Source organism: Theropithecus gelada, chromosome 8 (assembly GCF_003255815.1).
Source record: "Theropithecus gelada isolate Dixy chromosome 8, Tgel_1.0, whole genome shotgun sequence".
Lineage (NCBI taxonomy): Eukaryota > Metazoa > Chordata > Mammalia > Primates > Cercopithecidae > Theropithecus > Theropithecus gelada.
In genome coordinates, this window is record NC_037676.1 from 121,961,992 (window position 1) to 121,975,813 (window position 13,822).

At 37.5% G+C, this 13,822-nt stretch overlaps 1 protein-coding gene across 2 annotated transcripts in view; it reads right to left on the minus strand.

Annotated features, from left to right (window-relative positions):
• The window catches only part of TAF2 (TATA-box binding protein associated factor 2), a 105,154-nt gene that overhangs the window by 46,702 nt on the left and 44,630 nt on the right, over window positions 1-13,822 (minus strand). For both annotated transcript variants that reach the window (XM_025394723.1, XM_025394724.1), the window contains exons 14-18: window positions 13,548-13,657; window positions 10,602-10,667; window positions 8,333-8,585; window positions 5,679-5,819; window positions 2,571-2,681 (exon numbers count right to left, since the gene is read on the minus strand). In XM_025394723.1, coding sequence (XP_025250508.1) covers window positions 2,571-2,681; window positions 5,679-5,819; window positions 8,333-8,585; window positions 10,602-10,667; window positions 13,548-13,657 — 681 coding nt within the window. The remainder of the gene's footprint in view (window positions 1-2,570; window positions 2,682-5,678; window positions 5,820-8,332; window positions 8,586-10,601; window positions 10,668-13,547; window positions 13,658-13,822) is intronic.

Consider the following 13,822-nt stretch of genomic DNA (forward strand, 5'->3'; position numbering starts at 1 on the left):
TTGGGAGGCCAAGGCAGGCAGATCACTTGAGTTCAGGAGTTCGAGACCAGCCTGGCCAACATGGTGAAACCTCGTCTCTACTAAAAGTACAACAATTAGCTAGGTGTGGGGGTACATGCCTATAGTCCCAGCTACCTGGGAGGCTGAGGCAGGAGAATCACTTGAACCTGGGAGGTGGAGGTTGCAGTGTGCCGAGATCACGCCAGTGTACTCCAGTCTGGGTGACAGAGCAAGACTCTAGCTCAAAAAAGAATAATAAATAAATAAAAAATAAAGGTTGATTGCTGAAAAAACTTTAACACAATCATGAAATTAACTTTTAAGTGAAATAATTAGAAACATAGCCTGTTATACCATCCATCAGATAAAATTTCCCTGGGAACTACTTAGCCACCTATGTATTGAGTGAAATAAAACACTAGATGACTTATGTTAATTTAATGTTACTAGTTTTAGTTACCAGTTATTAGTTTTATTATTCTAATTTAGTATTAAATTACATGAAAATCTGAGCCATTTGAGCAAAACAATAATGAAAGAATAAAAAGCACATGCTTCCTAAAATTGGTATGCATAGATGAGCTTACTACTCATTAAAAAAGGTTGGACTATCATGACAAAGGCAACTAAAAGATAATCTTGGACTCCTATGTCCCTAATATGCCTTATTCTGGGAGAGACCAATGACCATAAACCCTATCAGAGATGAATTCAACAGTATTAAACAGTGGCAAGAAAAAATGAGTTAACATATTCTTTTAAAATGTTGATTTTTTTTTTTTTTTTTTTTTTTTGAGACGGAGTCTCGCTCTGTCGCCCAGGCTGGAGTGCAGTGGCCGGATCTCAGCTCACTGCCGGATCTCAGCTCACTCCGCCTCCTGGGTTTACGCCATTCTCCTGCCTCAGCCTCCCGAGTAGCTGGGACTACAGGTGCCTGCCACCGCGCCCGGCTAGTTTTTTGTATTTTTTAGTAGAGACGGGGTTTCACCATGTTAGCCAGGATGGTCTCGATCTCCTGACCTTGGGATCCGCCCGTCTCGGCCTCCCAAAGTGCTGGGATTACAGGCTTGAGCCACCGCGCCCAGCCCAAAATGTTAATTTTTAAAGGAGTCTTTAAGCTTAAAATTATTTGAATGTTAAAGAGGCAATACTGTTTTCCTGATTTTCATTAAAATAGTCATCTTTTAATAAACACGCCTGTGACTTTTTTTTTTTTTTAACTGTTGTAATGTTTTATTAAAAGTTTCAACAATTTGACTTATCCTAACACTTACTTGTGTCTTCGTATGTGCTGTTCCTTCTGCTAGAACAATCTTCCTAGACTGGTCCTACTCAAACTCTGGGAAAATCCTACTCATCTTTATGACTCAGTTTGAGGGTCACTACTTCTATACTAACCTTCCCTGAGTCTCTCTCTACATCCTTCGAAGTAGACACTATATCTAACCCTCTCTCTGTATATGTGGCTTCCATGTCCATGGATTCTGCATCTGTGAATTCCACCAACCTCAGATCAAAAATATTTGGGGGAAGAAAAAGGAAGGCTGTGTCTGCACTGAACACATATGGACTTTTTTCCTTGCCATTCTCTTCTAAACATTACAGTATTAACAATGATATATATGGCATTTACATTGTATTAGGTATTACAAGTAATCTAGAGATGATTTAAAAGTATGTGAAAGAATGTGAATAGGTTATATGCAAATATTTATATAAAGGACTTCAACATTTGTAGATTTTGGTATCCAAAAAGGGGGTCCTGGAATCAATCCCCCATGGATATTGAGAGAGGACTACACCTTGCATTCCCCTAGGGAATCATATATACTTCCATTGGATCAATTATCACATATGACTGCCAACTGTTTACTTGTCTGATTTCCCTACCAGGTTGTGTCCTTGATGATGTAAAATCAGACTAATATAGAGCAGTTGTTTAATGAATAAATAAAGTTTCATTAAGACATCAACCATCTTTCCATTCCAGCTAACATGGGACACTCTCTAGCATAGCATATATTCTTAAAAACATTTGTTGATTGTTGGACTGTTAAAAAGTAGGATGAAATAATTTTTGAAGCATGACACCCAATTGCTATTTGCTAAATAAATGAATAAAGACATAATGGTAAAGAAAAGAAAAAAGAAAAAGGTCAAATGAATCAAGGAACAAGTTAATCCCAATTGAGAACTCTTTTAGGTATCACTAGGCGAACAAAAAAGAAAAGTATACAAATAAAATTGTATTGTCAGGTTTTACCAAGTTTTAGCTGGCTACCCCAAATTTGATGCACTACTCCTCTCCACATTACAAGAGGTTTGAAGAACATTTAAAAACTAATCTTGTTTTTTATCCACTGGTTATTCTAATAAATCGTGTTTACATGCCTCGGTCTCTAGAAATTTCAAGTACTATGGACTCAACGATGATTTTTATTTTTAAAGACCTAAATTTTTAGGTATTTATTCAGAAACAAATACCATTGGGTAGTTTTGTAATATTAAGAAAATTACTTTGCCTTTCTAAGAAAACTGTTGTAGAAGATAAAAAAATAAAAGTACCTCACCTTATTTTTCCTGTTGTCATTGTACTTGATTAAGTCTAAAATAAACGTTAAGACTTCTTTAGGACAAAGATTATGAACATCTCTTAATAAAGCCATTGCAACTGGCATAGTCTACAAAAGAAAAAAAAAAGAACTTTTAAAAGCACATAACCTAACTTTTTGTTACTACAATTCATTGAACTATAAGTAGAAAAGAGTTACTCTTGGGCTGACACAGATATCTGGACGGAGCCTAACACCTCCACATCCCAACCCCTCCCACTGACAACATATCTCAAAGCATTCTAACATAAGAGAAGAGCTGGGCAGGAAACTAAGGGAAGAGTTGCATGACTGCACATCACTCTGTAGGCTATGTGCCTTGGTCCTCATTTGCCGGAGGAAATACATGTGATGTAAATTATATAAATTCGCTTCTATGTGATACAGTGGAAAAGGCATAGATTTTAGAATTACTTCTGTGTAATACAGTGGAAAAGGTACAGATTTCAGCATTAGACGGACCATTATTCAATAACTAAACTCTACTACCTTCTGTGCTAGGTGTCTTTAGCTAGTTGCCTATTGAGTAGGAGCCTCATTTCCTCACAACCATTTTCAGGATTAAACGACATAAGTAGGTGGAGCCACTCAGTCTTAGAACAAACTGATTCTCCCAACACCTAATCCTCAGGAACACCCAATCCTCAACCTAGGGAAAAAATGATAAATCATCTGAAATGCAGCCTAATTTTTCTCTTTCCAAATTTTCACAGGCAACATTTTTAAGAAAGTAGAAACATGACTTACACACATTGGTTAACTCTGTCAGTAAAACAAACCTAATTAAATTCTAGGCAGGACTACAGATGACTAGACATCTTAGTCTTTAGCACATGGGGAGATATGAACTAACCCCTCTTACTCAAAATAATTATTCCTCTAAAATGGAGGTCAGAAAGGAGAATGGCTCATTTTATTGCTTGAAGAAGCAGAGATAACAAGAGCAACAATTGTCAGTGTTAGTACTATAGGAACAACTGAGGGAGAGGTTCTTTTCCATAGAAATACCTGTCTTATGCCCTTTCTGCCCTTTGAGACTCAAGTTTCATTTAGGTACCAATCTCTCTCTCTCTCCTGTCCACTAGAAGTATTATCAGAAAGGTGAATTGGAATAAAAGCATTGACTTTCCAATTTTTCTGACAGTAGCTAACAGGAAAAACTACATTTTATAACACAACCTAACACACACACACACACACACACACTTTAAATGCACTATATACAAATTTAAAAGTAAACCACAAATGGCTTATACTGAATACTACCTATTCTATTTAAAAAAAAAAAAAAAAAAACTGCACTGATTTCATGATCCCTTCACTAACGGTTCATAACTCCAGACTGAAACATTGACCTAAGCTACATGAAGGCACAGTGGCATCATGAGACAAATATAAGGTGGACATAGAAATCAACTTGCTTCTATACCATAAATTCGTGAAATGGTAATACAGAGCAGTTCTTAAAAATAAAATAACAGGATGCCACAGACTTCTTTGATCACACCATTATTACCTTTCCCAAAACCTGGATCACCCTGGATCTGTCCTGCTGATTAGATTTACTATAAATATATCCTGGCTTCCACTCTCAAAAGGCACCCCAATGCTGCTGTGCAATCTACTTCTTTTCCATCATAAATACATTTCAACTTGCCTAACATTCCCCTCAACATCTATCTTTTCACTTGTTTTTAATCTACATTCCACCTGCCTCAAAAAAAGGAATGTTCTTATCTTTTCTAAAATTTACTTCCCTACTGCGCCCCACCCTCTAACACTTCCAGAACTTGCTCAACCTTCTCTATTTACTTTCTCCACTTGACTATGCCATCTCTCCCTCTCCACTGGCTCTTTTCCCCGTGTCACACATGCATCAAGTTTGTTCTTCCTCTGTATAAAACAAACCCAAAAAGTCCTTTTCTCAACCTTGCTTCATCCTCAACATAGTATCCTTTCTTACATCTTTGACTGAAATCCTGAAAGAACAGGCTTCATTAGTTCTCTCCACTTCAACTTCACTCCTCCTTTCTAGTTCAATCTAGTTAACCTGATCTCTGCCTTCATTATTATGAAATTACTAAAAAAACTCTATGTGTGATATCCAAATAGCCCAAATGCTGACCATCCTGTCATTCCCATATCCTTTCCTAAAACAATGATTCTAACTAGACCGCAGCACGCCACCACTTTCTAAAAATTCCACTTATAGAAAACTTAATATAAGTGTAGTATAAAACACTTTACATACTTGATCTTAATTCTAAAAAAGATAAATTTTAAACTGAGGTGTAGAAGGTTAAGAAACTTGTACATGTGCAAACTGCTAGTGAGTAGTGGACTGGGACTAACACTAGAACTCCATGCTGTGCTGTCTCTGACTCAGATGTGCTGTCCACATTCTAGGACTGCCAACAGAAGGGCCTACTCACTTCTCCATCCCTCAGGTAACCAATCAAAAAGGCAAATTAAACATTTCTGTTTAATTTCTTTAATATTTCTTTAATTTTAATTTTAATTTTAGTACTTCTTTAATTTAATTTCTTAATTTCTTTAACATTTCTTTAATATTAATGTGGCCAATGAGTCACTTGCACACAGATCACAAAATCAATAATCACTTAATCAGTTTGGAAAAAAGTTTAAAAGTAAAAAAAGAGGCCGGGTGTGGTGGGTGGCTCATGACTGTAATCCCAGCACTTCAGGAGGCCAAGGCAGGCAGATCGCGAGGTCAGGAGATCGAGTCCATCCTGGCTAACACGGTAAAACCCAGTCTCTACTAAAAATACAAAAAATGAGCCGGGTGTGGTGGCGGGCGCCTGTAGTCCCAGCTATTCAGGAGGCTGAGGCAGGAGAATGGCGTGAACCTGGGAGGTGGAGCTTGCAGTGAGCCAAGATCACGCCACTGCACTCCAGCCTGGGCCACAGAGCGAGACTCCGTCTCAAAAAAAAAAAAAAAAAAAAAAGAATAGAGGCAAAGAAAGTAAATACACCTATTATTTGAACAGTCTCCAACTTAAACTGAGATATATAAAAACCATGAGAAAATTAGAAAGTAAACTGTACCTTCTGTAGAAAATAACTTTGAAAGCTCATAAAGTTATTTGTTTTCACAATGTTTGGACAACTTTTACAACAAAACATCCTAGTAAAGAGTGACTTCATGGCTGGTGGTCCTGTCCATGTGCTCACCATTGAATTTGCAATCTGTAAATAATTAAAAAACAAAATAATTTCCATTACCAATGCAAACATACTTTTAAATAAAACAGCTTCTTAAAAGTTATCAATACTATAACTGCATTGGTTTTTCAACAACTTCACTTCTCAGAAATTTATAACAATTTAGCATTTTATCACCATTTCCAAGAAACTATACAAACTCACCCGGCAAAAAAATTCTTTTTCCAGCCGGGCATGGTGGCTCACACCTGTAATCCCAGCACTTTGGGAGGCCGAAGAGGGTGAATCACCTGAGGTCAGGAGTTCAAGACCAGCCTGGCCAACATGGTGAAACCCCGTCTCTACAAAAATACAAAAAAAATTAGCTGGGCTTGATGGCGGGTGCCTGTAATCCCAGCTACTTGGGAGGCTGATGTGGGACAACTGCTTCATTCAGGAGGGGGAGGTCGCAGTGAGTCAAGATGGCACCATCACACTCCACCCTGGGTGACAGACTCCATCTCCAAAAAAAAAAAAAATTATTTTTCCTTTTTTTTGAGATGGAGTCTTGTTCTATGGTTCAGGCTAAAGCGCAGTGGTACGATCACGGCTCACTGCAACCGCTGTGTCCCGGGCTTTCCTGGGCTCCAGAGATTCTCCTTCCTCAGCCTCCTGAGTAGCTGGGACGACAGGTGCACACAACCACACCTGGCTAATTTTTGTATTTTTGGTAGAGATGGGGTTTCACCACGTTGGCCAGGCTGGTTTTGAACTATTGATCTCAAGTGATCCACTTGCCTCGGACTCCCAAAGTGTTAGAATTACAGGCGTGAGCCACTGCACTCAGTCAAAATAATTCTTATGTGTACTTATAATTATTTTCTACAAGTTAATTTCTAAATGGCAGTATTACGTTTTAGAAAAATACGTATGCAAAAGACTCATATTTTGAATAGTCTGTCTTTATTCATTTAGACAGACATAATTCTAATATTTTAACCTCATCAGACAGAAACATCATCATGAATTTTAAATAAGGTTTTTCAATCTACCCTAACTGAACAAGAAGCCAAATACAGTGCTACTATTTAAGCCTGCAAGCATGCTTTACAAAAGCGTATCTTGCTTTACCCTATGTCTTGCTATTGATATTTTTAGGGTATATAAAAATCATGCCTGAAAAAAATGAAATTATGATTAAACAACATATTCTACAATTTTATAGACCTGCTAAGATTTTAGCATACAGGGATCACAAAGATCTTAATAGAAACAATGAAATTATATTCTCTGCAGATGGTTTTATCAAAGAAAATCACTGCTTTCTCTCACATATCTGAGAACATAGGAATTAAACTACTCACTTATTATCATTAAAAAGAAATCAAAACCATTATAAACTTGTTGAAATATAGGACAAATGGATTTAACAGTGAGGAAGGCAAGAATCACTAAGTGGAAAATGAACCTACTATCAAGTTTTCTTTTTTTTTTTTTTTTTGAGACAGAGTCTCGCCCTGTCACCCAGGCTGGAATGCAGTGGCCGGATCTCAGCTCACTGCAAGCTCCGCTTCCTGGGTTTACGCCATTCTCCTGCCTCAGCCTCCGGAGTAGCTGGGACTACAGGCGCCAGCCACCTTACCCGGCTAGCTTTTTGTATTTTTTAGTAGAGACGGGGTTTCACCGTGTTAGCCAGGATGGTCTTGAACTCCTGACCTCGTGATCTGCCCGTCTCGGCCTCCCAAAGTGCTAGGATTACAGGCTTGAGCCACCACGCCCGGCCCTACTATCAAGTTTTTAAAAAATACCTGGAAAACATTATTCCTGGCCAAAATTTTGTCTGCATTTTTCTGGTTTCCATTTGTTCTACCTTCAGATAATTTGCATCTAAAGAAACATATTTAGTTTTCTTAATTAACTTTTCTAGAATATTATAGAGTCTACCATTTTAAGTTACTTATCACTAATGCCAATTTATAAACTCAAATCAATGTGAATAATTATTACAGTGAGATAATTAAGATTAATCAATCAATTGAACACAGTGGAACATGGCAGCACATGCGTGTAATCCCAGCTGTGTCGGGGGCTGAGGCAGAAGTATCACTCAAGCCCAAGAGTTTGAGACCATCCTGGGCAACACTGTGAGATCTTGTCTTTATTTAAAAAAACAAAATACACACACACACACACGCACACAGAGATTTCATGTACTTTAATGTAAAACATCACTCAAACCAAGAAATTGCTCACCAAATATATTCTTCACTTTAAAAACGTGGTTGACAATTCAACAAAATGGTGAAAATTCTCTTTGATTTTTAAAATCTCTAACTTTTCATTTTGACAATTATAAAATTATTCTGCATATCTGTTTTCAGGTCAAAACATGTTTCTTTCAAAATAGTCCTATTAATTTAAAAGCATTTGGCAAAAGCTTTCAAAGAATCAGCTACCAAGTAAATTTAAAGACTAGGTGAATTTTAATTTATTTTCAGAGATATAAAGAATATATACAATAGTCATCTTTATTTCCTTTATGCTATATATAATCTCACCTTTGCAAGACAGAAGCAAGCTGACATTCTTACTCTGTAGAAACACTGCTCTTGTTCTAATATATCAGTGAGTGCAAGCCGAGATGCTGGAGTAGGGAATTTTTCCAAAGCCAAAATGGATTCCTGCTGTGCAACAACATCTCTCTCATACCGGAGCTGATACTGCCACATGAAATCAGCTTGCTCAAATTCCACCTTTCTCAATACTGACATGTCTGGGTCTATCCTTATCCACAGCAAAGGGGAATCGGCACTGAAACAAAATATAATTTTATTTTTAATTTAATTTTTAAACTTATAATCTACATATTTAGAAAATAAATACAAAGCATTTATTAACCAGGTTCCCTTTTAGATGTAGTATTCAAGACTGCCTGGAGTTTTACTGGATTCATTTTTTAAAACTGCACGGACAAATTCCTCATAATGTTTAACATATATCAACTTTCTCACAATGTCTGATCCATATCCATCTTGTTAAAAGGACATTCAAAAATAAGAAAATATTAATTGTCTTTTACAAAGGATACTGAATCTCTTACTTCCCATCTGAAATTATTTTGGTGATTTTGTTTTTTTGTTTTATTGTTTTTTTTTGTTTTGTTTTGTTTTTTTTTTTGTTTTTGAGACGGAGTCTCGCTCTGTTACCCAGGCTGGAGTACAGTGGCCGGATCTCAGCTCACTGCAAGCTCTGTCTCCCAGGTTTATGCCATTCTCCTGCCTCAGCCTCCCGAGTAGCTGGGACTACAGGCGCCCGCCACCTCGCCCGGCTAGTTTTTTTGTATTTTTAGTAGAGACAGGGTTTCACCGTGTTAGCCAGGATGGTCTCGATCTCCTGACCTCGTGATCTGCCCGTCTTGGCCTCCCAAAGTGCTGGGATTACAGGCTTGAGCCACCGCGCCCGGCCGGTGATTTTGATTTGTAATTATATGAGGCGAAAAAAAGAATGAGACGAATTTCTTGTTCAGCTGACTTAAAACTTCTAAAAATACTAGACTCATGATTGCCTTTTTCAAACAGCAAGTTCTGAAATCTGATTTGGAGGCATATCACAAATTTATTTTCATGTATTTCTGAAAGTAACACTGTTTAAAACATCTAGTCTATGTCAACACTTTCATGAAAAAAACACCACCTGTAGCTTGCAGTGAGCCGAGATCGCGCCACTGCACTCCAGCCTGGGCGACACAGCGAGACTCCGTCTCAAAAAACAAAAACAAAAACAAACAAACAAAAAAAACACCATCTGTAATATTATTTCAAATTCAGCAAATATTGCGTGCTTACTACAGGCAAAGTACTTGCTATGAAAAAATCAAATTAACACTGATCTCAGTTGGGTGCAGTGGCTCATGCCTGTAATCCCAGCACTTTGGGAGGTCGAGGCTGGTGGATCATTTGAGGTCAGGAGTTCAAGGCTAACCTGGCCAACATGGCAAAACCCCAAATCTACTAACAATACAAAAATTAGCCAGGCATGGTGGCATGCAGCCAGGCATGCAGTGAGCCAAGATGGTGTCACTGCACTCCAGCCTGGGCAATCAAGCAAGACTCTGCCTCAAAAAAAAAAAAAAAAAAAAAATTAACACTGATCTTGAAGGGCAAATGAACATAATCTGTATATAAACAGTAGTGATAATCTGGCAATCAAGTTAGTAAATAACTACAGAGGTTTTATAAAAAATATACAGGTACAGAATGGGCAAAATCAGAAAGTCTGAGCTGTATCATATTTAAAAATAAAACACTGTCAATCAATAAATATTACCACATAAAGTTTAGAACAGTGGTTTTTAAATTGTTTTGCAAGCACAGGGAGACTTAAGGCACCCCAGACCTTTGTTCTAAGGACAAAGAATCAATATCACCAGGGAGCTCATGAGTAATGCAAACTATCAGGCCTCACTAGTGTAATACTGGATAAGAAACTGCATTTTGGGAAGGTCCCCAACTGATTCGCATGCACGTTATAGTTTGAGCACTGCTCAAGAGGCCACCAAGAGACAACAAGAAAGCTGCCTGGTCAAAGTTGTGCCTACCCCTCAACCATAATGCATGTCCTCTTAATTTCACCTAGGCTCTGCAGACTTACTTTTATCTCTTTGATTAGTTATGATTTTACATACACTGTTTTAACACAGGGTTTCTATTAAAAAAATTTTAAAGCACTCATCTGGAGGACAGTTACATGCTTTTACATATGCATAATGAAGTAGACAAATGAGAATGCAGAAAAATTATAACCTTATATTTAAGTTAACTAACTTACTCCATTGCAGAAAGATCCATGTCAACTTCCTCCCCATTCATCAGTGGGATTTTTTTCTTTTTATTCCTACATTTAAGAAAAAGTAGGTTAGAAAACTGTGAGATTTCTAATTCTGAATGGAGATTAACAGCAGCTAAAGTTCAAATAAAGGATTTCACACAACATTGAAAGCTATCCTTAGGAAAAATGGCTATCAAATGTAATAAAATTTAAATAGAACAAAGTGTTTATTTAAAAGCTGGTGGGAGTCAAGTAAATATCAAATTATTTTCCTGATCAAATGTTAACAAGAAGCATAAATATATAATAAAATGTCAACCTAAAACATATATTCCAAGAACTGGTAGCTGCAATTTTGTATAGAAAAGGGGATATATTAGTAAAGAAAACTCTTAAATAGAAAAAGGATCAGGCTTGAAATGGGAAACGAATAATTCTGAGTTGTCTGCTGCATATATGCAAAGTTCTGTCCTACATGAATTAACTAATAAAGTATCGTAAGAGTACTGATCATATGTAGAACCAATTAATATGCACAAGATTCAAGATAAGCAAAAACAAAAGCAACTGTTTTTATGTTAACTGGGGAAGGGCAAATAAAAACAGGCACCGAGAAAAGTTTTCCTGTGTTCCTCATACCAGAGAATACTCAAATGACATTCTGTTATTACAGAGAAAAAAACCTGAGAATAGCAATCAAATGTTACCAATTTCCAAGGCGGATAGGACAAAAAGAAATAAGTAACTCACTCTGATTTAAGAAAGAATTTTCTCAGAGTAAGAATGACTGTAAGATTTCAGAATCAAGTTCTTTAAAGGACTTCAAAGTCAACAGACACTCTCATCTATCTGAGTGAACTAAACAGTCATGAGTATAACACTTCTGTTCCTGAAAGTTCGTATTTCTCCAGCAAAGCACAGACATGTTCTCATCTCTCACTATTCAGAGTACATACTAATTGTTGTGCCAAATAAGTGGTAACTGAAAAATATATTAAAGAAAAGTGGGAATTTGCCTTTGAAATACATCGAGAAGATTCTGAAGGGGCATGATAATATAGAGAAAAAAGCAAAAAAGACACAGCAAGATGCAGAGGCTTTTCATGACATATTGAGCTCTTTCCCTTCAATCACCATTTTTTCTAGTATTTCCTGTAGGTATTGATCCAACAAGACTAGTAAGAATGAACCTATTTGTCTTGAATTTTTTTCTAGTACCAAAAACTCGAACTTCCATTCTCACCCCTCAGCCTCTACCTTCCAACAAAATGAGGATTCTTAAAGCTAAATGTTAAAAAATTGTTATTTAATTCTAAAGATAAAAATGTCATCAAGAAGGCAAGCAAACAAAGAATGTTTGGTAATACTAACTGGAAGTAAAATGAGGAAAAAAAGATATCTGATAGCATGTTCTCTACCTAAAAAAGTAGGTATACATAGGCTGGGCATGGTGGCTCATGCCCGTAATCCCAGCACTTTGGGAGGCCGAGGTGGGCGGATCATCTGAGGTCAGGAGTTCAAGACCAGCTTGGTTAACATGATGAAACCCCGTCACTACTAAAAGTACAAAAACTAGCAGGGGGTGGTGGCAGGTGCCTGTAATCCCTGCTACTCAGGAGGCTGATGCAGGAGAATTGCTTGAACCAGGAGGCGGAGATTGCAATGAGCTGAGATCACGCCACTGCACTCCAGCCTGGGCGGCAGAGCAAGACTCTGTCTAAAAAAATTAGGTATACCTAAAACCACAAAAACCCCAGAAGAAAACCTAGGTAATACCATTCAGGACATAGGCATGGGCAAAGGCTTTATGACTAAAACACCAAAAGTATTGGCAACAAAAGTCAAAATTGACAAATGGGATCTAATGAAACTAAAGAGCTTCTGCACAGGTAAAGAAGCTACCATTAGAGTGAACAGGCAACCTACAGAATGGGAGAAAATTTTTGCAATCTATCCATCTGACAAAGGGCTAATATCCAGAATCTACAAGGAACTTAAACAAACTTACAAGAAAAAAACCAACCCCATCAAAAGTGGGTTAAGGATATGAACAGACACTTCTCAAAAGAAGACATTTATGCGGCAACAAACATGAAAAAAAGCTCATCATCACTGGTCATTAGAGAAACGCAAATCAAAACCATAATGAGATACCATCTCACGCCAGTTAGAATGGCCATCACTAAAAAGTCAGGAAACAGCAGATGCTAGAGAGGATGTGGAGAAACAGGAATGCTTTTACACTGTTGGTGGAAGTGTAAATTAGTTCAACTATTGTGGAAGACAGTGTGGCAATTCCTCAAGGATCTAGAACCAGAAATACCATTTGACCCAGAAATCCCATTACTGGGTATTACCCAAAGGATTATAAATCATTCTCCTATAAAGACACATGGACACATGTTTATCGCAGCACTGTTCACAATAGCAAAGACTGGGAACCAACCCAAATGCCCATCAATGATAAACTGGATAAAGAAAACGTGGCACATATATACCATAGAATGCTATGCAGCCATAAAAAAGAATGAGTTCATGTCCTTTGCAGGGACATGGATGAAGCTGGAAACCATCATTCTCAGCAAACTAACACAGGAACAGAAAACCAAACACCACATGTTCTCACTCATAAGTGGGAGTTGAACAGTGAGAACACAAGGACACAGGCAGCGGAACATCACACACCAGGGCCTGTTGGGCGGTCGGGGTCTAGGGGAGGAATAGCATTAGGAGATATACCTAATGCAGATGACGGGTTGATGGGTGCAGCAAACCACCATGGCATGTGTATACCTATGAAACAAACCTGCACGTTCTGTACATGTATCCCACAACTTAAAGTATAATTTTTAAAAATTAGGTATACAACAGAATTTTTATTTTGGCATTTTAGTCTGTGAGATTTGTAGTTTACCCTTCAATTTATAGTTATTATGTAATGCCTACCTTCTACTTTTGGAATGGCAGGGTATATCGTGTTTAAGGCTGTTTTCTTCAATTTGCAGCGTATGATTGAAGGATCCATCTAACTCCTGCACTGTCACTTTAAGTGGTCCCTTTTTAAAAAAACAACACACTGTTCAGAGATGTGATTTAAAAAATACCAATATGTATGCTTATGTGTACAGAGAAATATAAATCAAGATATAAAATGATATTACACAAAATGAGTATCTGGAAACCTAGATAGGCAATTGGTGCCAAAGAGGGCAACTGGAAGA